Consider the following 27,830-nt stretch of genomic DNA (forward strand, 5'->3'; position numbering starts at 1 on the left):
ACTGATCTCTGCAGAAACATCGAAAGCTAGGTATCTTCTCCTTCCCCAAATGCACACACAGTTCTGATGTTTTGCAAATCATTTTCGGTCCCCGCGCGCCAGCAGCCCTGGTCCAGGACCTGCGCCCATCCCCTGGGCCAGTGCAATCCTTACCCGGGCTGTCCCGCAGTTCAGCATCTGGCGCTGCCCTCACCTCAGGCTCGGGCGGAGGCGTGGCTGCGGGCGGGGAAGGGGCATGTCGGGGGCGGGGCCAAGGCGGCGCTCGCCGCGCCCTCGTCCGTGCGAGAGGCCGAGCTTGCTGCATTGCAGCCGCCGCGGCGCCGCTCGGCTCCTCACTCCCAACAATGGCGGCTCCGAGCCCGAGCGGCGGCGGCGGCTCCGGGGGCGGCAGCGGCAGCGGGACCCCGGGCCCCATAGGGTCCCCGGCGCCGGGTCATCCGGCCGTCAGCAGCATGCAGGGTAAGAAACGCGGCCGTGCAGAGACCCCGACCCCCTCGCGCAGCCATCGGCGTCGTCGCGGCCTGGACGCCCCCGACCCGGGCTGAGATAGCAGCCCGCGCCTTCTTCTCTGTCTCGCTTGCACTCCCCGCTCCGCTGCCAGCTGCCTCAGGCCGAGCCTGCCCCGGGCTGTGGCCTCGGCCTGCGCGCGGTCCTCCCGCCCCCCGGCCCTGCCCGGAGCCCCGGTCGCGCGCGGGGCCCACTGGCCCGGGACCGCCCCGCGCCGTCCCCATCGCAGCCGCCGCCGCTTACCTGGCGCCCGCCGGCCCGTTTCCGGGGCGCGCAGACCGGGCTGGGCGGGCTGGAGGCGCCGGCGGGCCTCGCCCCGCGTCCCTGCGGCCGCCCAGGTAGGCGGCGGCGGCGGTGTCCTGTCCGGCGCCCCTCGGTCGGCAGCCGCAGTGGGGCCCGCTCAGGGCCATCTTGACTGTCAGGGCGCCGCCGGGGCCGGACCCCCGGGCCGACCTCGGGGCTCCGCGGCGCGGTTGGAACCTCAATTTCCAAACTTTCACAGGGTTTCTGTGGGCGGGGAGGAGCGGAGGGGGGTTTGCTCAGGCCTGTGCCACCTGTGAGGTAGGTAGACAGCCGTTGGCCTGCGGGAGACGTTTTGTTATAGGCTAGAGATTTCTATGTTAGCGTTACAAGCAGAAAATAAAAATAGAAGACTGAATTCGGTGTATATGGAGAGATACAGGAAATAGAAAGGCAAAGGTCAAAGTGATAGTGTCTGGACATCTGAGGCAGCTCTCCTGATTAATGGCTTTCCCACTGGGAAGGTTTTAGAGCTCCGCGTGGCTCTTGACAGGGCTGTTGTGAAAATACCAGGTCCAATCCCATTAGGGACCATTTCCTTAAGTCTACTGGGAAATTTTGAATAGTAATGCTATTTTTAAAGCACGGAATCTCATAAATCTGTTGACAACTTTGGCAAACTTCTTATGAGGTATGTTGAATTTTTAGCTGAATCGGTCAGGTTATGTTTGGTGGTATGACTATGGTTACTTTTGGATTAAAAACTACCTACCAGGCTCACTGTGTCTAGTTAGGATCCTCAGACATTTATTGAATATGTTGTATTTATGGAAGCATGCCGTGATTCAGGAAGCAGAGGCAGGATTTTATTACCTTTATATCTCTTCCATAATTTCAGTGTAGGGAAGAACTGATATATGGACAGGCTGATGTCAGAGGTCAGAGGACACTTTCTCTGCAGGCCGTAAACTAATTAATTCAAATTGAGTTAGTAATTGGATGGTCAGTATGTTGCACAGCACATTGTACAGATGAAGTGCAAGATTGGTTTCCTGATCTTACAACTTTGCCAGGCTAGTTGGTGGTAGTGGGAACTGAAACAGCAAAATGATAACTTAGGGCTGTTTGGCTTGTCCAAATTTGTCAACTTATAAAGCTTATATAAATATTTCAAGTTTTGGGTTTGGTTGGGGTGGGGAGGCTAACAGTTTGAAAAACTTTGTTTTTTTTTTCTTGTCAAATACTTATCAAGCATCTGCCCGGAGCTGGGCATAATACTGTAGTGCAGAGTATATTGAGAAGAGTGCATTGGACAGTCTCCCCCTGGTGGAACTTACCCTCTTGTGAGGCTAGGGAAAGGAAGACAAGATGCCGGTGAATAAGAAAAGTTTACTAATTGAGAAAAGTGTTGTTAATGTCACAAACTGGACTTTGTGATGGAACATAATAGTAGGTCAGTCTGCTCGCTAAGATGGTCAGAGAAAGCCTGTCTGGAAAGAATAGAAGATTTTAGGTGGAGTTAATAGTGTGAATGTTCCAAAGAAGGGAAGAGTTTGGAGTGTTCTAGGAACTCAAAATAAGTTATGTGATTAGCAGTTATTTTGCTGATATCCATTCTCCTCCCCTAACTCTGTTTTTAAAAAAATTTTTTTAATGTCCAGTGAACTGTAGTTTCTAATAAGCAGAACCCATTTTAAAAGGGGAAGGGGCCCCAAACCTCTTTGAATTATTGCTGAATTTTATCATTATTTTGTTTATCTTTGATTCACAAACATACCAGTATTATCTTGTTGAATCTCTTTGGTTACTCAGAATGGAGAAAAGAACTTAAAATTCTCAGGGTGTTTTTTAGCACAATCCTAGATATAATGCTTGAGTTTAAGCAGAAATTTAAGATCTGTTTTTTTGTTTTGCTGCTAGAGCCAACTTTCTGTTGCCTTCCAGTGACTTTCTTTGGCTATTTTATTATTTTTGGTATTGGGATTTGAACTCAGGGCTTTTGTACTGAGCTACATCCCCAGCACTTTTTTTATTTTTAATTTTGAGGCAGGGTCTCACTAGTGGCTAAGTTGCCTAGCGTCTTAGTCGTTTTCTTGTTGCTGGGACAAAATATCTAACACCCACAACTAAAAAGAGGAGGCTCATTTTGGCTCATGATTTCAGTCTGTGGTCAGCTGACTTGGAGGTAGAAAGAGCATGGGGGGAGGCGGGGAAATGGTGGAGGAAAAGGTGCTCAACCCATGGCAGGCAGGAAGCAGAGAGAAGAGGAGCTAGGGAGTCAGATACAGGCACACCCCCCGTGCCCTGCTCTTCAGATTAGGCCCTACCACTTTAACAGTACATTCAGCTCTGAACTCATGATCCAGTAGGGCTCCCATGATCCAGTCACCTTCCAGAAGCCCCATTTCTGAACACATGAGCTTCTTAGGGCACCTTCTAGATAGAAACCATAACACCGAAGCCAAGCTGGAACTTGCAGTCCTGTCTTACCCTCCCAGAGTGCTGGAATGTGCCACCATGCCTGGTTTTATTTATTTTTCAGATGGCATCTTGCTATGTTGCCATACTGGTGTCAAATTCCTGAGCTTAAGTGATTGTCTTGCCTCAGCTTCCCAAGTAGCTGAGACTGCAGGTGTGCACCAGTAAGTCCAGCTCTTTTTTTCTTTGGTGTTAGATCAGACTTCACAGAATGGTTCTTAGAAGATGTTCGGTGTTCTGCCACTCCCTCTGCCAAATCTGCTTCTACTTGTATCCCAAAAAGTGCCTTTCTGAGAGGAGTTAATATAGACCATGGCCTTCTAACCATCAGGATTCATTTGTGGGATGTATGGAATATATTTAATCCAACAAACCTTGGACATCCCCCAAGGGATAGGAACTATGCTGGGCACTGGATGGTCCTGCATACTTTTTCATGGCTTGACATTTGTATCCCCAAAGTAGTTCAAATCGGAAACTCTTTTTTCTAATGTTATAGTGTTTAAGAGCCGTAGCTCTGGTGTCCTGGATTTGAATCCCATTGCCAGGGTTTAAACTTTTTGTGACTATAGATGGGCAAGGTACTTAACCTGTTCAAGTCTTGATTCCTTCTTTGGAAAGTAAGACTAATTCTTATCTTGTAGGTATTCTGATAATGCACATAAAGCATGGGGTCTGGCATATAGTAAGGGCATAGTGAATGTTAGCCGTCATCTTTTGTAGCAGTAGCAATGATATCTGTATAGTCTCTTTATTTATTAGTAAAAAAGTCCCTAACCCCTCATGATCTACTTCACAATTTCTAAGCTTCATCAGTAGTACATCCTATTCTTCCCTTTAACATTTGATGTCACCATTTGTCAATAGAGTTCTTTTTTCTGGAATATTCTAGGAGGCCCCAAGCTCCAGGTCTTCCATCTTTTCTGTGACTTCTGATTTTTTTTTTTTTTAGCATTCTTCTCATTATCCCACAGGTAATGGGGAATAGTTGTTGATTTTATTATTACTCATATTTTTTTTTCTGATTTTTTTCTCTTATATTCATTCACAAGCACCCAGCCTTTACAAGTTGAGTAGTTTTCATGCTTCAGTTTTTTGGTGACTAAAACTATCAAACTATTTGCCAAGTTATGAGGTAAATGGATTTATGCAAATACATTTGTCATTAGGACAAGTTTGCATATGAAGGAGCAACTGTGAGATGTTCTGTGATTTTTAATATTTCATCAATTTTTCTTAGATGAATTTAACAGGGGCGTTTTTTGCATATTAGAACACTGTGTAATAGTATCATTTTTTAAATTTTAGTAAAGTTAAAGTATGGGATTAACCTGTTATAGTGAGAACATTTCTAGCCATGGCTTGAGTTTTCTATTGTGACAAATCAAAAGCCCAGTGAACCTAGCTAGGTAGGTGTGAAGCATGTGAAAAGCAGATCCCACCATACCAGGTAGCTCAGGTGAGAAGGACTTATGCATAGACCATAATGTTAAATAGTGCCATAGTTGGTAGATTAGAGAATAGCATATTTTGGTTAGTAGAGTTTGTTAGTTAAGATTTCAACATTTTCTATAATAAAATGGCATAGGCAGGATGGTTTCTTCTCCCCTAGTAGCTGATAGCACTCACTTTACCTGTGTATATAGTAGTATTTAAAAAATAGGAGATATTAAAATGAGGCGAATGCTGGATTTGGACCCAGAAAACCTAGGCTCAAATAATTGTTCTGCCTTATACAAGTTCTGTGCCTTTGCCAAAATTGTCTAACTTTTCTGAGCTCTGGAGTTTTTTTATCTGTTAAAACAGAGATAATGCCTAATTTACAGGATTGTTACTAGAATCACATTATTAAATTAATGCATGTGAAAGTGTTTAAGGTTGTTGGACATGATATTAGCTGCTTTAGTTGCTAGTCTTAAAATGGGATAGACTTAAGAAGTTAATTTTACATGCCTGTAATCCCAGCTATTCAGGAGGCTGAGGCAGGAGAATCACAAGTTAAGAGGTTAGTCTGAGCAACTTAATGAGATTCTATCTTAAGATTAAAAAAATAATAAAGAGATCTTGGGATATATGAACACTTGCTTCATGTGCTTGAGGCCCTGAGGTCAGTGCCCAGTATTGCAAACAAACAACATACAAACACATGCACACAAACACGCATACTTATAGCAGGAAAAAAAGCCTTTCCCCAAACTCTTCGGGTGGCTGAGAGATTTCAGGTTTTTTTCCCTGGTACTGGGAATCGAACTCAGGACCTTGCACTTGCCAGGCAGGCATGGCGCCACTGAGCTAAATCCCTAGACTGAGAGATTTTAACTTTGAAAAAATGTTTTTTCTTAGAATAGTTAGAATCTGTAATTGAGTCTGAAAAGCACTGAGCCATTTGTGAAGTACTTGTTACAAGAAATAGGTATAAAATATGTGTTGCAGTGCCTCTCGTTCTCTTAATTAATGTGCTTATCTAGGCAGTTTTTCTTTCCCTTATGCATGTGTGTTGCAATGAACACAGGGCCTGGTGCATGCTGGGCAAGTGCTCTATTCCTCAGCTGCCTCCCTAGATTTCTTCTCTAGGTCTTAAATATAGGTGTGTAACAGAACATTTCTGGTTCAGTCCTCACTTACCCTCAGCTGAACATTTTATGTCTGTGAGTTTAAGTGAAAAGAGATAATTATTTAAAAATATGAAGTATATCTTTTAAGAAAAGGTGAAGATATCAAATGCACTTTTTTTCCCCTCAATATTTGAATATATAAAATATGAACCAATGGCCCTGGCACAGGCCAGTAATCCCAGCTACTAGCGAAGTTGAGGCAGGATGGTTAGGAATTGGAGTCCAGCCTGGGCAATTTAGCAAGACCCTGACTCAGCAAAACAACAAAATCCTTCTACTTTTGATTATATTTGACTGCTTGTTTTTACCATTTAGTTTGTGGTTGAAAGAATGGAATTGTGTAGACAGTGAAGAGTTCCAAACCCTAGAATTGCTTGCTTTTTTCAGTGTGCTGTATCCCGTTTCTTTTACTATTTTTTTAGCATAACCATTTCAGCTTCCTAGTCCCCTCTCAAAGCACATATTGTCTTTCTCTTATATTCCCTTTAAAATTAGAGCATTTTAATTTTAGTGAGAAGAAAAGCATCTTACTTTTAGAACTTTTTTTTTTCTTGCGTTTTCCTCGTACCTTATGTGAATACAGGCTGACACTCGTCTAGGATTGGCTATTACTTAACCCTGTGTTTTGAATTATTTTCTTTTTTAGTAATTTTCTTTCACTGGATTAATTTGGGCCCAGAAAGCTTTCCTTATTTTAAGGAGTCTGAATATCTTAATCAAATCCATTCTATATAATCTAGGTCAGTTCCTTTGCAATCTCTAGGAGATAGAGGGGGCCCGAGTAATGCAACCTGAGAAACTTATAATTCACACTCAAAAAACAAAACAAAACAGTTCTAACAGGTCTTTTTCATTGTCTTTACCTAATTTGATGCTCACAGTCACACTTTTAAGTGTAGGTGGGCATAGTCCTTTTTATAGAGCAGGGAACTGAAATTTTAAGTGCTGTACCCTAGTAGAGGTGAATTTTAACTTCTCTATGTGACTGGTTGCCTTTATTCTTCCTACTTCGTACTAGCGTGCATGGGTTCTTCTCTGACTACATGGGTTCACACAGGTTCTCTGAGCTTTGTAAGTCATTTTCGCCATTCAAGTCTGAAGGAAGAGTCTTTGCCAGAAATGATGTAAATGCAAGAATAGATAAGAAAAATTATTTTAGGCATCAGCAAAAGCGTGAAATCTCTAACCAACCCCATGTAGCTTTTGAATTGATTTTGGAGCCTTGGTTGATCCTTCGTGTTCCTTTGTATTACAAGTGTACTATATCTGTGGGAGGCAAGTATCCAGAAACATTTTGATTGGCAATTTCCAAGTACTGTAAGTAGAAGATTTGAATTAGGCATTGGCCCAGGATACCAAGGTAGATTTAAGTAATATATAAAGGAACTCAATTTGGTATAAAATTAACAACATATATTGCCATTCTGACTAACTTTCCCATTTAGGCAATTTACTGTCTCTGTTAATGAACATAACTAGCCCTTTCCTTAAAAACCCCAAAAGGTCCTCAGGTGTTTCTTCATACTGTCAACAATATTGCGAGGTGTGTTTTTTTGTTTTTTTTTGTTTTGTTTTTTTTTAAGACGGGCTCACTTTGTAGTTCAGGCTGCCCTTGAACTCACTGTGTAGCCCAGGCTGCCCTCAAACTCACAGTGATCCACCTACCTCAGCCTCTCAAATGCTGGAATTATAGGCACACACCACTATGCCTGGCAAGATTGGAAGTTTAATCTGTATAGAAAGTATTCAAGGGAAAAACTCAAAAGGTTGAGCTAGTTGAACTACAGTGTGAAAGAGAGCACTGACCAGTATTAACAGGACTGATGGGCCTAGAAAGAAGAAAATAGTTACATCATACACAGCTTGATTCTTCAAGAACATCCTGTCATTCCTCACCACAGGGTAAGAGGATTGAAGTGGACACCGCATGGGCTTTTTCAAGCTATACTGTATTTCATCTTACTCAGAAAAGCTCAATTAAAAGGAGAAACAAAAGGGTTCCCAGATGTATCTTGGAGAGGTGTGTCTATATGTCTGTACCTATATCTGAATATATAGATACAGGTATATCTGATATGTCTGTGTCTAAAACTAAGTGACACTAAGGGACTCCTCTGTTGCTTCTGGTAGTTTCCCTGGAATCTGGGTTAGGTGCCTTAGGGAGAAGTATCTACTTTTGGGGGGTTAGTGTGGCTGAGGTATTAGGTCAGAAAAACAAAGTATCATTTTTTCTTTTGTTCTCACATCATAATAGGCCACAGAGAAGACTTATATGACCTCAAAAGGTGTAGAGATTTCCCCTCACCAGCAGTAATCAGATTTACAGCAGCAGGAAAGAGTTGGGTTTCCTCCAATTCAATTCTGATGCTGTCACCCTAGAGATAATGTCAGATCCCACAGGTTGAGGACTCTTCCCCAACCCAAATTAGATGCCATTCTCAGGCCTTAGGTGATTTTATCTGTGCTTCTGATCTGCTAGGGCTATAAGTTGGAATTTCTACTGCTCCTTCCTTGGGTTCAGTTAATTTGCTTGAGCATTTCACAAAACTCAGGGAAACATGTTTTCCAGGATATTATAAAGGATATTACAAAGGATACAGATGAAAAGATGAATAGGGAGAATTTTAGGGGAAGGAGCCTGGAGTTTCTAGGTCATCCTTCAGTAACGACCATGTCCTTAGCTGTCCAGAAGTTCTCTGAACTCTGTTTTTTATGAAGACTTCATTGGATATGTAATGTTAATATACTGGGTGGGGAAACCTAGCAAGGCCTGTCTGCGTCAGAATTATTCTCACCTTCTGCACAGTTTTTCTCCCTCCAGGGTATGGGGCAGGGCCCCTCTGGAATGAAGAAGGTCTTATGACTTACTATAAGAAGGCCAGAAAATTTTCTCCCCCTCTCCTCTCTCCTTCTCTTCCTCCCCTCCTCCCTTTTTTATTCCATCTTCCCTCCTTCCTTCCTTTGCTTTTCTCTTTCTTTTGTATCAAGGATTGAATCCAGGGCCTCAAGCATGCTGAGAAGGCACTCTGGGACTGAGCTACTGGTAAAGTCTAGGTCAGAGAATTTCCTCACTCCATTCCTGCATTGGGGATTGAACCCAAGGCCTTGTGCATGCTATTCAAGCACTTTACAACTGAGCTATATCCCCAGCTTGAGAATTTCTTAACTGCCAGTTCCAGGATAGAAAGGTGAGGGAAAATTAGTGTTTGTAAGACCCTCCTTGGGAAGAGAAATTCTTGATTCTGTGGCCTGCCTTGCGAGGGAGAATTACAAGCCAGGAACCATCAGTAAAAACCAAAAGATATGTCGTAATATCACAGATACAGAGAATAGGATGGGGTCCCCAGCATTGTCTGGAGGGCAGCACCTTTTCTTTTAGCTCTCTCAAGGTAGGAATGAAAGGAGGATTATTGGTTTTGTGTAGGCAGGGTTGATAGACACCTAGAAAGGTAAAGGGAGTGCCGTAATCATTGCTTAGGAGAGGGAGAGAGAGAGACCAATCCAAAATAATAATGGCTATGATTATGATAACCTCCTGTATTCTGGGCTCTTTTTAGGACATTTTAGATACATTTTCTCATTTTAATCATCACACTTGGATATTATTACATTTTACAGATGAGGAAATTGAATCTGATAGAGGTTAGATCCTTGCCCAAAGTCACACAATTAAAAGTTTCTTTTCTCAAGTGTATTGTGCTTCCTTGAACAGGTTTAGAAGACAGTATGGTGCTTAGTTACATACCCATTGTTGGCCACAGATAGAAAAACAACTGGCGTATAAGAATAACAGACTCTCGAGTTAAAAAAAGATGGAAAGAATTTGATATTATTTTATAAAACCTTGACTAGTTCTGGGTGATGTGAACAGCATAGAATTACTAAGTTAGGGAGTCATAGGGATAGTTGAAGTAAGGAAATCTAAAGGAAATAACAGGAAATAAATCTTGTAGAACTCACTCTAAGTACAATGAAAATACAAATTTAGGACAGGTTTTGACAGTGATTTACTATGGGTAGCTGCAGTGTATGGTACTTACCAGAATTTTGAGGCTGGAGTTAGAAGGTGGCAAGCAAGTAGACCCTTCACAATGTGATAAAAGGAAGATTTTTGTAGCATGGTCTATGGGCATGACCCAGTAAGGCAGCTCTGGTTTCTTTACATTAGTGTGGATTAGTAGCATAGTTTGTAATGCACTTTTAGCAGCACAAAACCCCAGAATGTGTAGGGAATCTGAAGGAACTGTGGAGGAAACTACTTTTGCCTCTGCCCTTTACTGGGTTATACTTCCAACCTAGAGGAAGGGGAATAGAGATAGATAACTGCGAAGCCCACCAAGGGCTATTACATGAGCAAGATTAGGTTTAGACACAATTTTCAAACTCTTAAGATTATCTGATATTATTTTTAGTTTTATGTATAAATGAGAAAAGTAGGACTTAAAATTTAAAATGACTTAAGTTTCACATTTGGAACTACAATGCCGGTCTGACATGCTTCATTTTGTCTTCTGCCTTATCAAATACTGGTTGTTTCTAGGGATTTGACCCAGGGCCTTCACACAGAGCTAAACCCCAGCCTTTATTTAAAGTTTAAAAATAATTTTTTTTGAGGCAGTTCTTTCTATGTAGTTTAGGCTGGCCTTGAACTCACTATGTAGCCTAGGGTGGCCTTGAACTCATGGTGTTCTGCCTCAGCTTCTCAATTACTGGGATTACAAGTGTGCACCACCATGCCCTACTTTAAAATTTAATTTTGAGACTGGGTCCTGCTGAATTGCTCATACTGCACTTGAATTTGTGGTTCTCCTGCCTCCCAGAGTTCTAGGGAGTGCACCGCTGCACTGACTACACTTACTCTTTTTTTTTTTTTTGGTACCAGGGATTGAACTTGGGTCCTTCCGCTTTCGAGGCAGGTGGCGGAACCAGACTACACTTACTTTTAAGCAGTCGTTTAAATTTTAAATTACAATGGACTACCTCATTTTATTTGACGAATACAGTAAATTGTAAGTTACGTGTTATGGCCAGTTAGTTAAGGGATCTCAAAATTTAAGAGGGTGAGAATGTGAGAAAGAGCACCAGAAGAGAGAGTGAGAGAAATCTAGAGAGAAAAAGGAAGAAAAAAAAAAAAAAGCCTCAAATAGTATATTTCTTTTGCTTTTGTTGCCTTACCAGCACTCTGTCCTATATGTCTTCATATTTATTCTTAGAATGGCTGGGGGGCCATCTGTGAATTACTTAAATTTGCCTGGAGCCGGGAAAAATAAGCAAGATTCAGATTTTTTCACTTGCACTTGAGAAGTTAAAGTAAAAAATCACACGAAATGAAGTCCCAGAGTACATAAATAACTCATTAAGACATGAAAAAGTGAGGCACACAAGACTTTTAAAATTAATCAGTTACTGTCAGCAGGGTTAGTGGATCTCCCACATTCCCAGAGATATAGGACTCAAAGCAAATGAATGGTAGGCAGAATTCAGGAAACAAGAGAAACCTCAGAATTGAATGTGCGAATGAGTATTAGTGGACATTACAGCATAGCTACAAACTTGCATTTTGTAAAGCTGAGAATGAGATAGTTTCCTCATCTTTTGTTCCCTCATCATCTTACTGAAACTCTTTGAGTATAATGAGGTAGCAGAGCTATTTGGCACTTTCCCAAGTCTATGTTATAAGTATTATTCTTTTATCTTTTTTTTTTTTTTTTTTTGTACCGGGGATCGAACTTGGGACCTTGTGCTTGTGAGACAGGCGGCGGAACCATTGAGCTAAATCCCCGGCCCTATAAGTATTATTCTGACTTGTACAAGACTTACATATATATGTATGTGTGTGTGTGTGTGTGTGTATGTGTATGAGTAGTCTTTTAGAGGTATAAAATTACTTTTTTAAAATACTTTTTTACCTTATTTAATGATAATATTTTTTAAAAAGTCATAGAATTACCAGAGAAATGGTGAATTATTATGTTCTGGTTACTTTAGCTCTTGGTTTCCAGTGGTTGCCAAGCAATACAGAGAGGCAAAAGTTTGTTTGAGACTTCAGAATTCTGTTCCTGGTTCCTTCATAATTAGGTGGGAAGAGCAAATTTATAGAATTTTACTCCCCCTGCCTTTACCTACTTGCATTGATTCTGTATTGATGATAGAAATGTAAGGTTTCTTTTTGAGACAAGGTCTTGCTTTGTAGCCCAGGCTGGCCTCAAAGTTAGGGTAATTGTCTTGCTTCAGCCTTCTGAGATGGGCCACCATTCCCGGCTTATCACTGAGCTACATCCCCAGGCCAAGGTTTATTTTTCTTAATACTGTTGCAATTCATATTGGTATTTTGTTTACCTATGACCTTCTCACCTTTCCTTTTTTCCAACTAGTAGCAACCATTCACCATACTTAGAGCTACAAAAACGAGTAACTTTTGCCTAAAGATTATTTCATTGTTTCCCTAGTCTTTCAGATGTGGTTTGAGATGAGTTTTCCTTTGCTTCTTCCAGTGGGCTTCTAGGGCTCCAAAGACTTGCTTCTGAGCTTTGCCACGGATCCCCAGTGCTCTCAGAGAGTCCTTTTCTTCTGATTTAGTCTACTTATTTTGTCTGGTAGGAAGCTGCCTGGTTTTTAGTTGCTTAGTCTTAACCCACAGATTTTGGATTTTTTTCCTCCTGGTTGTGTTCTGCTGCACATTTGGTAGAGAGGTAGGGTAGGTAGTGTGCTGCCTTCTAGGTTTACCTCAGGTCTGCCCCAATGATTTCTTCATTCCCCTTTTCTGTATTGTTGTTTATGTGAGTGTCAGCAATGGTTTACTTATATGGTGCACCAAGGAACCTTTGTGTCAAAGTAGCTACATTAGCATTCTTCAGTTTTTGTACTTTGTAGATGATATCTCTAGTTTAGAATCCCAAGAATTTTGGTAAATGGGTGAGAGGGACTACTTACATATATCTTTCCTTGGTTGGGCTTTTTTTCCTACATGTGGTATTTTTATTTGTATAAGCATTTACTCATTCTACTTTATTTTCCCTAGTTTGTTCCCTGAAGCAGTAATAAATACAAGCATAGGTAGAATGCTAAGAAAACCAGATATTCACTCAACTAGGGAGTGAAAGGATACATGGGAAAGCTTTTGTTTTAAATGGTTTGTTTTACTGGTTCCATTCATTCATTCATTCATCCATCCATCCATTTATTTATTTATTTATTTGTTTGTTTATTTATTTATTTATTTATTTATTGGTACGGGGATGGAACTCCGGACCTTGTGCTTGTGAGGCAGGTGGCAGAACTACTGAGCTAAATCCCTGGCCCTACTGGTTCCATTTTACAAAACAATTACATATCTATATATTTTATACATATGGTACAATGAGATCAGATTGGATTTGGAAACTGAGTTCTTGTTCATAAGGGGGAATTCACAAGTTTTTTTCTTATAACTTCTAAAGAACTATTCTGCCCAGCTCTGTTGGACTTTTAACATCCTCAGAACTACTTAAACTTTTGAATCATGGTAATTAATTATGGGTACTTATAAATATGTAATTTACCTTAGTATATATAGAATACTTAATATATATTTGCATTTTAGGCTGAAAACATTGTACAAATTGACACTACTTAAAACTTCTAAGGGGTAATATTCTTTTTATTGAATAGATGTGAAATATAAAGATTAAGACGAATAACAGAATTTGAACTTTATTTCAGTGCCATAAATACATCTGAAAGAGCTGAGTTTTTAAAGAAAGCCCTAGTCTCTTTGTAATGATAAAGGGTTATGTGATTCAAACTGTCCTCCAATTCATTTTATTCATTTCGACATGTAATATGATAATTTAATGTCGTGTTCTAATTTTGATTTGATTTACAGTAAATGAACTGGAACTTATCTCTTTTACTTTAGGCTTTCAGATAAACTTCTGTGAAAAGGCACAAAGTAAGCTACAAATTTTGATATTATGCTACTTATTTTTTTTTCATATCCATCTTGGTATTGGGAATGTGTCCACTATCGTTTCAACTAACCAACCATGGCAATTTTACATTAAAAGAGCTTCCATTTTTCATTGTTTCAAAAAATTACTTTTACTTGAAATTGAAATAGGAAAAAGATGTATATAGGTTTCAGATGTATACCTAGAAAAATTTAGAAAAATGTAAGTATTCAATATAAACTATAATTTAAATTACAGGTTGAAGAAAGTTCATTTTAAAGTTTGTGGTACAGAAAGTACCTAATTACATTCAGAGATACAATGATTTATAATTATTTTAGTGTTTTCTGAGACATGGTCTCACTGGGCAGTCCAAGCTGGCCTGGAACTTGCTTTGTAGCCCAGGTTGGCCTTGAACTTGCAGCATTTAACTTGGGTAAGCCTGCCTCAGGCTCCCGAATGCTGGGATTATAGCATATGCCACCATGCCTGGCATTTAATGGCATTTTAGTTTTTCTTTGAAACAAAACCTGTTTTGTCTGCCTTCTTCCTCTTCCCTACCATTCTATATTTGGACGTTGAACTTTGTAAAATACAGAATAGGTTTTCTATAAAAAGAGCAATGTTGATAAAGTGGAAACTAATGCATTTTGAACTTCAAACTTATTTGTATAAAGTGCAGTTAAAGCCGGGTGCAGTGGTGTATTTTTCTCAGCATTTGGAAGGCTGAGGCAGGAGAATTCCCAAGAGTTCAAGGCCAGCCTGGAGCTACATAATGAGTTCAAGGCCAGCCTGTACTACAAAGCGCAAGACTCTTTATCTCAGAAAAAAAAATGCAGTTAAAAAATTTCATCTCAAGGAGACTCCTTTCCAGTTTAACATTAAACTATTTAAAAATATGATGTAAGTAATTTTATCTTCTCCATTTATTTATTCATAGTCTAGGAAAGAATGATGACCACTCTTTGGTGTATGTAGGACTTTTTTTTTTTTTTTTTAAGAGAGGGTCTCTTATGTAATCCAGGTTGATTTGGAATTTGATGATCCTCCTGCTTCAGCCTCTCCAGTCCTGGGATTACAGGTGTGTGCACCATCATGCCCAATTCATTAAATTAGTTCAAAGGGAAAAATTTTAGCCTGGAGAGAAAACATTTCTGCTGTGTTTTAAATTTTTTTGATAGAATTAAAATGTTTAGTTTTTATTAGCTGACTTATGGCTTCCTTTGAGCAAAAACTATTTTCCTGAATGATCCACTCATGATGCAAATATGTAATAAGTGGTAGAGTTACGGTAGCTATATCCTGGGGTACAGAAATTTTAGTTGGTCCATCATTATCACCTTTCTCTTACCTTAGGTAATAAATTAAAAATCATACATGGTTTTCTGCCCTTGTGAGCCTATCCATATGATTTTTATATATGTATATATAGTGAAGTTACAACTTTTTATGGTGTCTTAATTCTAATACTTATAATTTTTAGCTTTTGTTTACATTTTAATATAAAATATTTTTGTTTAATTTTTGGACAGTTTTTAGTTTTTATTAAAATAAAATCTAATTCAAGAAAGAAAGCTGACTTGTTTGTTTTTTCTTTGAGTGTGGTGCTGGGGATCGAACCCAGGACCTTCTGTATGTCAGGCAAGTACTTTGCCACTGAACCACATCTCTACCTAACTTTTTAAAAAGTTTACAGTTATATGCTCTCTTTTCTTTTCTTTTCTTTTCTTTTCTTTTTTTTCTGGTACTGGGAGTTGAACTCAGGACCTTGCAGTTGCCAGGCAGGTGCAGCACCACTGAGCTACATCCCTGGCCCTGTGTGCTTTTTTCCCTAACTTAGTTCCATTGTGTACAGAAAACAAGAGAAACATTATGTTGAGTTCTAAAATGTGTATACAATGCACGTAGCTCTGTAGGTGTATTAAAAATGACTTTGGACCTTCTGAATGGTTCTGTCCTTTTGCGTTGCTATATGAATGATAGGTTTGCAGTGCTGCCTACTTTGATACACAAGGAAGAAACTAACAAGAGAGACTTGGAACAGCAGAACTTACTAGAACTTAGTCATGTGGAAGGGCGACATGCATTCCCACCTTGACATTCACTTGTGGTCACCCTCACAGTTTCTTTACGCTGGGTGGCCGCTTTCTCCCGATTTTTCATATCTCCCTTTTTATTTCTCTCTCTTCACTTTAGGAGGTGACTCTTATTTTCCAGCTTTTGGGATTCAACACAGTTACATCTATTCGTTCATGAAGCACATACCTCAGAACCAGTGAGATTCTTGTACTGTACTGAAATGAATAGAATATCTTCCTTCAGGCTCATAGTGTTGTGAACTAGAGTTCATGCTCCATTGATTATAAGTGTCCAACTATTGATGTTACACGTTGATTAGGAGCTGAAGCAAGGGTGAGAGTAGCGCAGAAACTAATGTGTACTGGTCATCTTTGTTCCTACTAGTCTCATGAGAGAGAATGAGCATAAGGGGTACTATAAGGCCTCTTGCCTCCCCTTCCTCCCTCCTTCCCTCCCCCCCTCCAAGATTGAACCCAAGACCTTTGCACTGAGCTTACATGCCCAGCCCTTTTTCAAATTTGTTTTAAATTTTGAGACAGGGTCTCACAAAGTTGCTTAGATTGGGCTCCAGTTTTTGATTCCCTTGCTTCAGCCTACCAGAGTTCTGGATTATAGGTGCGCACCATCATACCCAGCTTGATTACTGCTTTCTTCATCAGAGTCTGTAGCTCAAGGATAGCCATAGGCCTGCCCTGGTTTTTGAGTTCAGAATGGCTGAGACATCAGTGGACAACTCAGGACAAGAAACACACATATCAGTAAGAGGGGTATCTGAGGGATAGGGAGAGCTGACCATAAGTTGACAATGTTTATTTTTATACTGTCAGTACTTAAATGTCTTAGGGTAAATTTTCATTTGCTTACATATATTAACAGTTTCTTTCTAAATGTAGTCCTCTGATTTCATGACTTAAAAGTACAATTTTTATAATGCTTTCAGACAGTCTTTAAATTTGTTTTGTTATACAGATGTTAACTTAGTTAACAGTGTTCACTTATTTCTTTAAAAATTGAGGGTTTTAAATCATCGAAGAAGTGATTTTTTTCCTCTCATTGAGGCGTACTTTACTCCAAGGGTCTCAAGTTTTATTTTAAGGATGTTTCAAAATTATCAGACTTACATTTAAGTCACTAAAAATAATTATGTTTCATACAGTAGTTGGAGGAGGGGCTGGGGCAAAAATCACAAAATTAAATGTTAAAGTCCAGTGCATTTGACTACTGCTGCTTCAAGTGGTCAGTTCTCTATCACAAAATATATTTATTGTAAGATGATTTGGATGATTAATGGAAGCTCTGAAGGATTAATTTTTCCCCATTGTTTGACTTTCACATAATTTTTATCTTTTATATTGCTATGCCATTCTATTCCAATCAGTTTAATATAATTGCTTGTTATAATTTAGTGGAATTTAATTGAAGACTGTGTATATATTTATTTACCTGCACAAATAGTGTGAGATTACATATTTTATTTGGATCCAGCTTTCTATTGAAATTCAGTAAATCCACTGTACCTCATGGTCTTTATAGTTTGTGTGTTTATCTGATCTTTGGTTTTTATATATATTTTCTAAATATATATGTTTAAGATAATATGTTTATTTTAGATGATAAAATAAGCTGTATAAGACAACACTGTTACATTTCTTTTAATACCGTTGGATCATTGAATTTTTCTGATGTTCAAATTAAAAATATTTTAAGGAAAAAATGTTTCCATTTGTAAATGTAGAGTTTCTATATTTAGAAGGTTTATCATAATTCAGAAGATTCCTTGGTTAATCATGTGATGATAATGCGTTCGTACATGTAAATGTATTTATGTAATTTATGATGAACTTTGAATTATCATATATTATTGGCTTTAAAGAGGTAACTTAGAGTCCTTTAGAGTACAGGTTTCTTGCTTTATAGACCAGCTGCTAGGGATGAGTGTTTACTTAGAAATACAGTGTTTGAGGAATACTTTTTTTTTTTTGGTACCGGGGATTGAACTCGGGTCCTTGCGCTTGTGCAGCAGGCAGCGAAACCACTGAGCTAAATCCCTGGCCTGAGGAATACTTTTATAAATATCAAACTTACCTTAGTGTTGCCAACAATCTGCTTTTTTTTTTGGATTAGAACTTTGGCCAGTTAAGGATCTCTGGGCATAGAGATTTTTCTGAGAAAACACCTAAAAGAATTTTGTGCCAGTCAAAGTGAGAGTAGTTAGGAGTTTGGCAAATACTTCTTTAATAATTTAGTTTTTCGGGCTGGGGATTTAGCTTAGTGGTTCTGCCCCCTGCCTCGAAAGCAGAAGGTCCCGAGTCCAATCCCCGGTACCAAAAAAAATTGGTTATAGTAAAAAGACAACAATTGCCAGGCATGGTGGTGCATGCCCATAATCCAAGCACTGTGGGAGGGTGAGGCAGGAAGATTGCAAGTTTGAGCCCTGGGCAACTTAGTGAGACCCTATCTCAAAATAAAAATTTAAAAAAGGGCTGGGACTATAACTCATTGTGAAGGCCCTAGGTTCAGTCTTCAGTATCGCAACAGTAAAAGACGAGGAGGGGTGTTTTGTGACTTATTTCGAAAGATATTAATAATTGTAGCAACTTGATAAGAAGTGTCTGTAAAAGATGATATTTTGAGTCTTGAAAGTGGTGTATAGAAAATCGGAGAATAAGGAGTGGAGGAAGGGTCAGGGCTTCCTGCTTTAAAACTAATAACTAAGAAAATTAAGCTGATACATTTAAAAATCTCCATTTATTGTAGAAAAAGACTACAACTGGTGACTAACATTTAATCATTTTTAAATTATTAAACTTTACTGAACTTTTCAGTAATCTTGGAAGCAAAGTGACCACATTTGCTGCTATTGTATTTTAGTACAGTTTGCTTAAATTTATAGACATGACAAAGCTTGTTGAAAAAAAATTTTTTGGTAAATTAGTTGTAAGCAAGGGTGACATCCAGTATATTCATCACTGTTTGTAGGGACCATGGTAAACTGCCAGTGTAAAGTCTTATTTGCTTGGAAAACAGATTTTGTAGTAAGTAAGCCCAAGAATTATAATAGTAGTATGTAGAGTCAGGGTTCACCTATTGCCTTTACTTCTATACCAAAGGGAATGTTGCCTAGTTATTTTTTTCTTCCTTTTTTTGTGGCACTGAGGATTGAACCAGAGGGTGCTGAGTTACATCTCTAGTCCATTTTAATTTCTAATCTTGAGACAGGATCTTTGCAAATGGCCTTCCAACTTGTGATCTTCCTGCCTCCTGAAAAGCTGGGATTACAGGTGTCCTCTACCATACCTGGAGCCTTTGGAGGTTGGTAGGAACATGAATTCTTCCTGTAAATGATTTTTGTTGCTAGAAGAAAGGTTTCTAACAGGTTGTTGCACCTTAAAAATAATTTGGAAAAGCCTAATGTGTAATATTTTTGAAAAGGAAAATAGTGATTCTTCCACATTGCAGTTTCCCTTCATTTCTAGTTGAACTTTACTACTAACAACAAAAGGATCTTTGACAAATCTCCTGTGGTTGTACAAATACAGAATAGAAATGGTGTGTTAAGTTTCCAGACACTATTCACAGTGGCATCCCCACTTAATCTAAGTGTTTTTCAATTTAGCTTATACATTTAGGATGATGTTTTTCAAATGAGAAGTAGTAAATACTTGAATTCTCACTACATGGTTTCGTATTTTCCAGAAGTAGACAAAAATGTACAGATAAGGGTGTACTAGCCAGGCATGGTGGAGCATATCTGTAATCCAGCACTCTGAGAGGCTGAGGCTGGACAATCACAAGTTTAAGCCCGGCTTGAGCAACTTTGAGACTCAGCAAAGCCCTGACATAAAACAAAAGGGCTGGGAAAGTAGCTCAGTGCGAAGGTACTGGATTCAGTCCTCAGTACCATTGAAAAACAGGGATATACTAAAAAAGAAACTGGTGATTCCCAATCTTAGTGTTCATCATTTCATTAGGTAGAATTCCTAAGTGAACATTAATTAGAAAAGAAGATCAGTGGGCTGGGGATTTAGCTCATGTTGCTGCTGCCTGCCTCAAAAGCACAATGTCCTGGGGCGGGGGCTCAGTGGTTTCGCCGCCTACTACGCAAGCACAAGGACCTGAGTTCAATCCCCGGTACCAAAAAAAAAAAAAAGCACAAGGTCCTGAGCTCGATCCCTGGTACAAAAAAAAAAAAAAGAAAAGATCAAGCATAAATCTATTCACTCCTCTTTAGAGATGTTCTTACGAGGATAAATAAGCAAAGACACAAATGTAACTGCAAATTTATATCTATATATACCTTGTCTCTGTATATCTGTGTAAATACATAGGTATCAGCAACACTAAGAAGCACTGGGATCTTTAAAGATGAAGTAAATCTAGAGCATACTTTGAAGAAGCATATGTTCTTTGAGACATTGGACATGTATAGACAGGATATGTGGGAGAAGTAGTAATAAATAACTCTTACTGTGTGCCAAACCTGGTTCTGAGCACTTAATAGTAATTTTTTAAATTTTCCTAACAAGCTTATGAAGTGGGTACAATAGTTACACATGAGGAGATTGACGCTCAGAGAAGTTAAGTAAAATTTCCAGTCCTGCAGGTATTTAATAATACAACTGAGTGACCTTCGTTTGGTTACAGGTTACATGTTGCAAACCACAGCATTTTACTGATTCGCAAAAAAAAAGTAGCACTCAAGGCATAATTTTTCTAAACCAAATGGCTTTCTTTTTTTTTGTACTGGGGATCGAACTCACAACCTTGTGCCCCAAATGGCTTTTGAGGGGTCTTCACTTGCAAATGGTCATGAGAACTGAACCTACCATTTATTTCATTTCTGATTTTCTGTCCCCAGAGGGTTCCATGTTATCTGTTAGCCTTATTAAATATTAAAATAGAGAATTTCCTTCTTGTGCCTGTGAAGCTAGGGAGATTGGGAATCTACCACTAGAGAAAAAATGTTTAATAAAGAAACAAAACTCTCTGGCCTAGGCAGATGTATGGGATGAATTGCTCCGGGATTCTCAGATGGCTTAGCTTAGGGGAAGGGAAGCCAGTGGGGAAGGTGGAGTCTCCCTGAGCTGTGTGAGCACAGATTGTGCGCACTGTCTTAGGGACAAGTTGATGCTTTCAGCAAATGATTTATGCTCTGCATGCACATAAGGCATGAAAGGTGAAGGTGAAGAAAAATATAATTTAAGTTTTAAAACTTGTTAAGATAGAATTTTTCAGATATATACAAAAAATATAATGAATCTTCAGTGTGCCTGTTAAATAGCATCAAGAATTATCAACATATGGCCAATGTTATTTTATTTCATTTGTTCCTTCTCCCCCAACCAGTCTGTACTGAAATATTATATGTATTTAATTAATTAATTAATCTATTAATTTTCTTGGGTGCTGGGGACTGAACCTAGAGCCTTTCGTTGCTAAGTACATGCTCTCCCACTGAACTACACCCTTTAGACTACTGAAATATTTAAAAATAAGTTCTGGTTATCATTATTTCATTCACATAAATGTCAGTCAAATGTCTTCTCAGTGATAAGCGTCCTTAAATACTTAATCTTCAAGCCAGTTGTGGTGGTGCATACCTGTAATCCCAGCACTTGGGAGGCTGAGGCAGAGGATTGCTGGGAGTTCAGGGTTAGCCTGGGCTACTCAGTGAGACCCTGTCTCAAAAAACAAAAACTAAGAAGCAAGAAATACTTAACGTTCAATACTGTTATCTTACTGTTAAATAACAATATTATCAGATACTGCTTTTTACTTTCCCCAAAAGCTTTATAAATATCTGTTTATAGTTAATTTGCTCAAGTGGAGACCTCAATAGATATCATGCACACATTTTGTTTGGTTAATTGTTTGGTTTAAATTTATTTGAATATGTAGTAGTTCTCTCTTTTTTCTTGCATTTTATTTCTTGAAAAAATTAAGTCATTTTGTTGCATTTCATACAGTTTGGATTTCTTGAATTATATCCTTTTGGTGATTTTGTTTTGTTTTGTTTTTGCTTTTTTGAAACAGTGTCTCACTATGTAGTGCAAATTGGCCTTGAACTCCTGTGATCCTCCTGGGTCAGCCTCCAAGTGCTGGGATTACAGGCGTGCATGACACCTCACCCAGCCTTCTTTTTGTGATTTTTTTATTTTTATTTTTTTTGGTGCTGGGGATCAAACTCAGGACCTTGCACTTGCGAGGCATGCAGCAGAACCGCTGAGCTAAATCCCTGGCCCTTTTTGTGATTTTTAACATGTCCTGTATTTTCCATTAATTGGTAGTTAGATGCAGAAGCTTGATTAGATAGAAATTGAAATTTTTGGCAAGAACATTTCATATATGATGCTGTGTGCTTCCTATTGTATTACATTAGGAGGTGTATAACTTTTACTTTAGCTCTTGTGGGCTAAAGTGCTACCAGTGTGATCTGTAAAAGATAAAGTGCCCTATCAGCCTCTTTACCTGATGGTGTTGGCCGGTTATTTTTGTTTAATTATTTTCGCTAGGGATAGGTTAACTCTTATTTTCAAACTTTTTTTTTTTTTGGTACTGGGGATCAAACTCAGTACTTTGCGTTTGCGGGGCAGGTGGCAGAACAACTGAGCTAAATCCCCGGCTTTAATTTTAAACATTTATGGGCTCTGTAATAGTTGCTATTATCTAGCCAAAACTGAAAATTTGTGTTTGGGGTATAACATTTTAAGCTTTTCATAAGCACCCCAGTTTTAAGTTGCTACTTCACTATGCATCAATAGATATTAGGATTTAAATGTTTCTTGCTGGTGTGAATACAAACAACTCTGTCAGCTAAAATAACTTAGCCCTGTACTTTGGGCCACTCATTTGGAGTTCCAGGTCAGTGTCCTTTAGCCAAGAACATAATTGTTTTTACTTCATTGTATTGAACAAATATTTTCATCACATCATGGTACTTTATGAAAAAAGTTTGTCAGTATTGAAAAAATACTGAAAACAGTCAGAAAATGTGGCTAAGGTACTTATTTCATGTATGGGCAGTAGGAAGTTAATACAGTAGTAATAGGATATTAGGGAGTTTACCAAACAGAAAAATTAAATGTGTCCTGTAACCTGTGGGCATATTGGTTACTTGCTAGAATACAAGCAAACCTTTCTTCTGAGACTATAGTCTTCTGCCTCCACAGTGAGGGGAGGCTGGAAGCCACCCTATGGGCTCCAAGATATTGATGGAAATCAGAACAAGCCTTAGAATTTTTATTGACATAGCTATCATAAGTTTGAATATTGTTTCTTTCCTTTTTTTTTTTGTGGTGCTGAGGATTGAACCCAAAGCCTCATGTGTGGTAAAGCACTTTTACGACTGAGGTACATCCCTAGCCTATTGTTTCTCATTCCACTAAAGATGGCCATCAAAAAATAAAAGTTATATGGTTGATTTTCCAGAAATCCTAGTATCTATTGATGCATGGTGAAGTAGTAACTTAAAACTGGGGTGCTTATAAAGAGCTTAATTAAAATGCTGAGGAGTCTTTGTAGGAGACAGAGTTCTCCTTAATGGCTGGTTTGTCACAGAGGAAGATACTACTGTTGACTGTTCAAGATAGGAAATTTTTTTTTTTTGGTACCGGGGTTCGAACTTGGGACCTTGCGCTTGCAAGGCAGGCGCCAGAACCACTGAGCTAAATCCTCGGCCCAAGATAGGTAATCTTTTTTTTTTTTTTTTTTTTTTTTTTGGTACCAGGGATCGAACTCGGGGAATGAGTTGGTTAAACTGTCCCTATTTTATTAGGGATTATAGTATTATTAAATTTAGCTGATGTAAACCTGAAAAATCTCAAAAGATACTATCTGTGAAATATATAAGATGATAGGGTTATGAGAATGTCCAAGTTGTTTTAGCAGGTGTATGAAAGGGTCTGTATTTGTATTTTGTTTTGTTTTGGGGTACCCAGGGGTCGAACTCAGGACCTTGAACTTGGAAGGCACGCACGGCGTACCACTGAGCTAAATCCCTGGCCCTGTATTTATATTTTTAAGGTCATTTTTTTTTTCTGTAAAATTGAAGCAGTCTGTCTACCTACCCACCCACCCACCTACCTGCCTACCTATTTATTTTTTGAGACAAGGTCTCACTGTGTAGTCAGGCTGGCCTCAAACTCACTATGTAGCCCAGCCTGCTCTCAAACTCACAGTGATCCTCCTTCCTTAGCTTGTTGAATGCTGGAATTAAAGTCATGTGCCACCACATGCAGCAAGATTGAATTTATTATTATTTTTTTTGTTTTATTTGTTTAATTTTTTTTTGGTACTGGGGATCGAACTTGGGTCTTTGAACTTGTGCAGCAGGCGGCAAAACCACTGAACTAAATCCCCAGCCCTGCAAGATTGAATTTAAAGAACAGAGTATTCCCTTTTAGAAAGGTCTGGAATAAATAACTGGTGGTGAACACCTATAATCCTAGCACTTGAGAGCTGAGGCAGTAGGAGGATGACAAGTTCAGGGCCAGCTTGAACTGCATAATGAGGCCCTGCCTCAGAAAAAAAAAACCCAAAAATTAAAAAGGGGAAAAAAAAAATCACTTTCAGTTGTAGCACCTTAAGTTAATCACAAGTGACATTTTCAAGAATGACCAACATGAGTGTGGGCAAATTCTCATACATACATACATATCTTTTCCTAAAATGATAATTTATTAGTCATGTTACTTCCCAGTTTTTAAAAAAGTTACTAATATGTATTAATGTTTTCTAGTGCCATGAGTTTTTTATTGTGTTTTTTTCCTGATAATAATGTAGTATTCCAGTTATGAATGTAGCATAAATATCATTGCTTTGAATAACTTTTGCATAATCTTATCTAGGATTGATTCTTAGGAATATAGCTATTGCTTAGCCATAAGGATATTTTAAGATGTCTCACAGATGTTGCCTCTTGAAAAAAGTAGATCACTTTATATTCACAATAGTATTTTGTTCATTTGTCTTTGTTTACTGAGTAAATGTTAAGGACATGTATCTGGGATAGTTTTAGGCATTGAGGCGTGTAAGAAAAAAAAATAGAATTTCTGTCCTCCTGGCAAATAGCAAGAATATGCCAGGGAAGGTAGATGTTAGTCAAATAACTACAAGTGTGAAAGTACAGTTGTGATAGTCTCTGAAGAGGCTACCTGCTCCTTCATTACCTTTGTTATCACTGATAATTGAGATATGAGATTCTTTTCATTTATGTGTTGTACTAAAGGCAGCAATTGTGTTTTCATTTTTATGTAACTGGAAGAATTTGATTGTCATGTTAATGGTTTATTTCTATTTTTTGGTTAATTTTTCTTTTTTTTTTAATAAATGAGGCCCTGTACTACTTTCATCCTACTTCATTTTGGACTACGTAATCATAGCAAAATAATAACAATAGTATACTGTTTATCATTATCTTCAAAGAGTTACCAGACAGACAAAAAAGATTCTCCTTTACAAAGAAGAAATAGATAATAGCATAAAACTTTCTCTTTTTTTGGTACCGGGGATCGAACTCGGGTCCTTGCCGCTTGCGCAGCATGAGGCAAAACCACTGAGCTAAATCCTCAGCCCACAAAACTTTCTTTACAATGAACTGAAAGAAACTATACACAAAGAACAAAAAAGAAGATAGGTAGGTAGGAAGTAGGGAGAAGTTCAGGTAATTCCCCAAATTACCCATTTTGTTGTTTCAGAAGTATATTTTTTTGCCCCTTCATGAATCTGAAAGTCTCACAGGAAAATGGGGTTGTAGAGATCCAAAGGCTCTCACAATCTGCTAAGCAGAATTTGTTTGAGCCATTACATGAGTATTTTGGGTAAACATCTCCAGTCCTTGACATTTGTGCTACTTGGATTACCACAGTAGAACCTACCTACATTAGCGGATTCCTTGGTTTTTTTTTTTTTGGTACCGGGGATCGAACTTGGGTCTTTGGGCTTGTGCAGCAGGCGGCGAAACCACTGAGCTCAATCCCGGCCCCTGCCTTGATTATTTTTGAGGGAATTGAACTGTTGGCTTGGCCAGAGGGATTTCTAGCATAGTCTGAGGAATTATATACTTGCTTGTTGGTATATAAAAGAAGTAATTCAGAGTCTGATAGAGTTGTTGTTATTGGCTTTCATTCATAACTCAGAGTTATGCCATAATGATGGCATGTGTAATTCAGGTAAAATTACAGGTGATCAGGGAGGGGTTAATAAAATCAACATCAGGGTTGATAATTAGCTGAATCAGAGAATGAGGAATGAGTTTCTATTAATAGGTTGGGAGAATTTTAAGGTTTCATTAAATTTCATTCCATGAAACTTGATAAACTTCCTATTTAATATAGCTGAGCTGAGTTTAAATTTTCTTTTTCCTTGTTAGATGTAATAGTCACATTCTCAATGCTGGGACAACTTAAAGAAGGAGAGGTTTATTTTGGCTTATAGTTTTCAGAGGATTTAGTCTGTGGTCGGCTGACTCCAGGGCAGAAACATGATAGAGAAAAACTAGTCACCTCATAGCAGCCAGGAAACAGAGAAGGAAGAACCAGGGACTGAAATACACTCTTCTAGGTCATGCCTCTGGTGATCCACCCCGCCAACCAAGTCCTAGCTCCTAACAGCACATTCAGTTACAAACTCCCCAGTGGATTAATTAATCCACTGATGACTATAGTGTCCCCATGGTCCAGTTACCTTTAAAAAGTCCGACTTCTGAACACATGTGACTTTGGGAGGACATTCTGCATCTAAACCATAACATTGTGCCCTTGCACACAAAAGACTTATGTCAGCCTCGTTATGTAAAATGTATTTAGTCCATCTCTAAGAGTAGCCAATCTTAACAGTTCTAGCAATGCTGAAAAGTCCAAGTCCAAAGTCTCTTCTGAGATGAAAGGCAAACTCTTAGCTTTTGGCCCCTGCAACAACCAAAAACAAAGTTATACTTCCAACATACAGTGGGGCAGGGTAAACATTCTCATTCCAAAGGGAAGAATAGTGAAATAGAAAGGAACTGGACCCCAAAGTAAGACCAAAACTCAGCAGGGTAAAACTTTAAATCTTGTAGTTTCATGTCCAGCACCTGGGCCGATTGTAGTGAGATGTGAATTCCAAAGGGCTTGGGCAGCCTCACTCCTATGACATTGCTGATTGCAGCCCATATATCTTCTCTAGGGCTGGCTCTGTTTACTGTCTGTGGCTTTCCTCAGACAATTCATATTTCTGGTATCTCCAACTTTGTGGGGTTTCCATTGCCCTTTCAGTGTCTCAGCTTCAAGCTTTGCCTTTTCAGGGGCACGTTGCCTGGCTTTCCATGCCTTCCTCTGAAATCCTGGTGGAAGTGTCTGGGACCCATAACTCTTTCATTCTGAATGCCTGGAAAACCAGCACTGTGGTTGCACCGAGGTCTGTCACCAGCTTGAACAGTAGCCTGGCCTCTTTGGATCACAGCACCTCTGAGTGCATAGATGAATGAATTTGGGAAAACAATTTGATTCTGTTCTTCTTCCTCTGGATTCTCACTGTAGATCTTGCTAAGAAGTAGCCAGCAGTACCTGTGCCATAGCCTGAATGTTGGGCTGCCTTGAAATTTCCTCCTCCTTTAAATTCAGTCTCATACAAAGTCTTAGGACATGGATAAAACAGACAAATTCTTTGTCATAACGAAACTTCCATGGGGTTTTCCAGGATAATTCTCATTGTCTTCTGAAACCTCTTGAGCCTGACCTTTACTATCTGCATTTCTATCAGCTTTCTGCTCTGTGCTGATCAGAATTAACCTTTAAGGGCCAGGGATTTAGCTCAGTGGTTCTGGCGCCTGCTCGAAAGCGCAAGGTCCCAAGTTTGATCCCCAGTACCAAAAAACCGAAAACCAAAAAACAAAGATTAACCTTTAAGCAGAGCTTACAGCATTCTAGGGCTTCTCTAGGTAGCACTTTCACATTTTTCTGAACTCCTATAAGTCAGTTATAAAGGCTTCTAAACCGATGGTCAG

General features: G+C 39.0%; 1 protein-coding gene across 7 annotated transcripts in view; it reads left to right on the plus strand.

The window, feature by feature from the left end:
* Positions 1-305: 305 nt before the first annotated feature.
* The window catches only part of Map2k4 (mitogen-activated protein kinase kinase 4), a 134,313-nt gene continuing 106,788 nt past the window's right edge, over positions 306-27,830 (plus strand). For 2 of the 7 annotated variants that reach the window (XM_004857556.2, XM_087191845.1), the window contains exon 1: positions 306-459. In XM_004857556.2, the coding sequence (XP_004857613.1) occupies positions 345-459 (115 nt within the window). In that variant the 5' untranslated portion in view covers positions 306-344. Of the gene's footprint in view, positions 460-13,737; positions 13,771-19,066; positions 19,160-27,830 lie in introns of those variants that run through there. The other 5 variants (XM_087191844.1, XM_087191843.1, XM_021238040.2 and 2 more) reach the window with 5 other exon arrangements.

This window comes from Heterocephalus glaber, unplaced genomic scaffold (assembly GCF_053883595.1).
Source record: "Heterocephalus glaber isolate CG9 unplaced genomic scaffold, H.glaber_assembly_v1.0 deba00001564, whole genome shotgun sequence".
NCBI classification, from domain to species: Eukaryota; Metazoa; Chordata; class Mammalia; order Rodentia; family Bathyergidae; genus Heterocephalus; species Heterocephalus glaber.